The sequence below is a fragment of the Buceros rhinoceros genome, unplaced genomic scaffold (assembly GCF_000710305.1).
Source record: "Buceros rhinoceros silvestris isolate BGI_N320 unplaced genomic scaffold, ASM71030v1 scaffold21660, whole genome shotgun sequence".
Classification (NCBI taxonomy): Eukaryota; Metazoa; Chordata; class Aves; order Bucerotiformes; family Bucerotidae; genus Buceros; species Buceros rhinoceros.
In genome coordinates, this window is record NW_010390433.1 from 3,696 (window position 1) to 4,077 (window position 382).

The following is a 382-nucleotide window of genomic DNA, read 5'->3' on the forward strand; positions in this document are numbered from 1 at the left end:
TGACGAGCAAGAACCTCCCCAGAAACCCCCCCCTAGGACAGGGAAGGCTCTGCCCACCCTGCCTGTGCCTGAAGCCCCTACCAGTGTGCCAGTGAAGTGGGTGGGGGCCTTGTACCAGGCGGTGCAGCCGTTGCCGTTCTGGCAGACGTACAGATGGTCCATGAGCCCGTTGCAGTAGAGGAAACACTTCCCTGGGGTGGGAGACAACGGCGTCGCCATCAGCCAGGAGACCCTTCCCCTCTGCCCCATGCCCAGCCCGTCTCATCCCCCAAACCACCATCTCTGCCAGGGCTCAGTGCCTGAGCCCGGAGGGGACCGGTCCCAGACCAAGGTCAGGAGAGGGACAATGCTCCAGCAAGGGCCAGACCCACGGGGCATCCGG

The 382-nt window shown here is 64.7% G+C and overlaps 1 protein-coding gene across 1 annotated transcript in view; it reads right to left on the bottom strand.

The window, feature by feature from the left end:
* SLC25A39 (solute carrier family 25, member 39) overlaps positions 1-219 on the bottom strand; it is a 2,276-nt gene extending 2,057 nt beyond the window's left edge. The window contains exon 1 of the mRNA XM_010137871.1: positions 82-219. Coding sequence (XP_010136173.1) covers positions 82-219 — 138 coding nt within the window. The remainder of the gene's footprint in view (positions 1-81) is intronic.
* Positions 220-382: the final 163 nt, after the last annotated feature.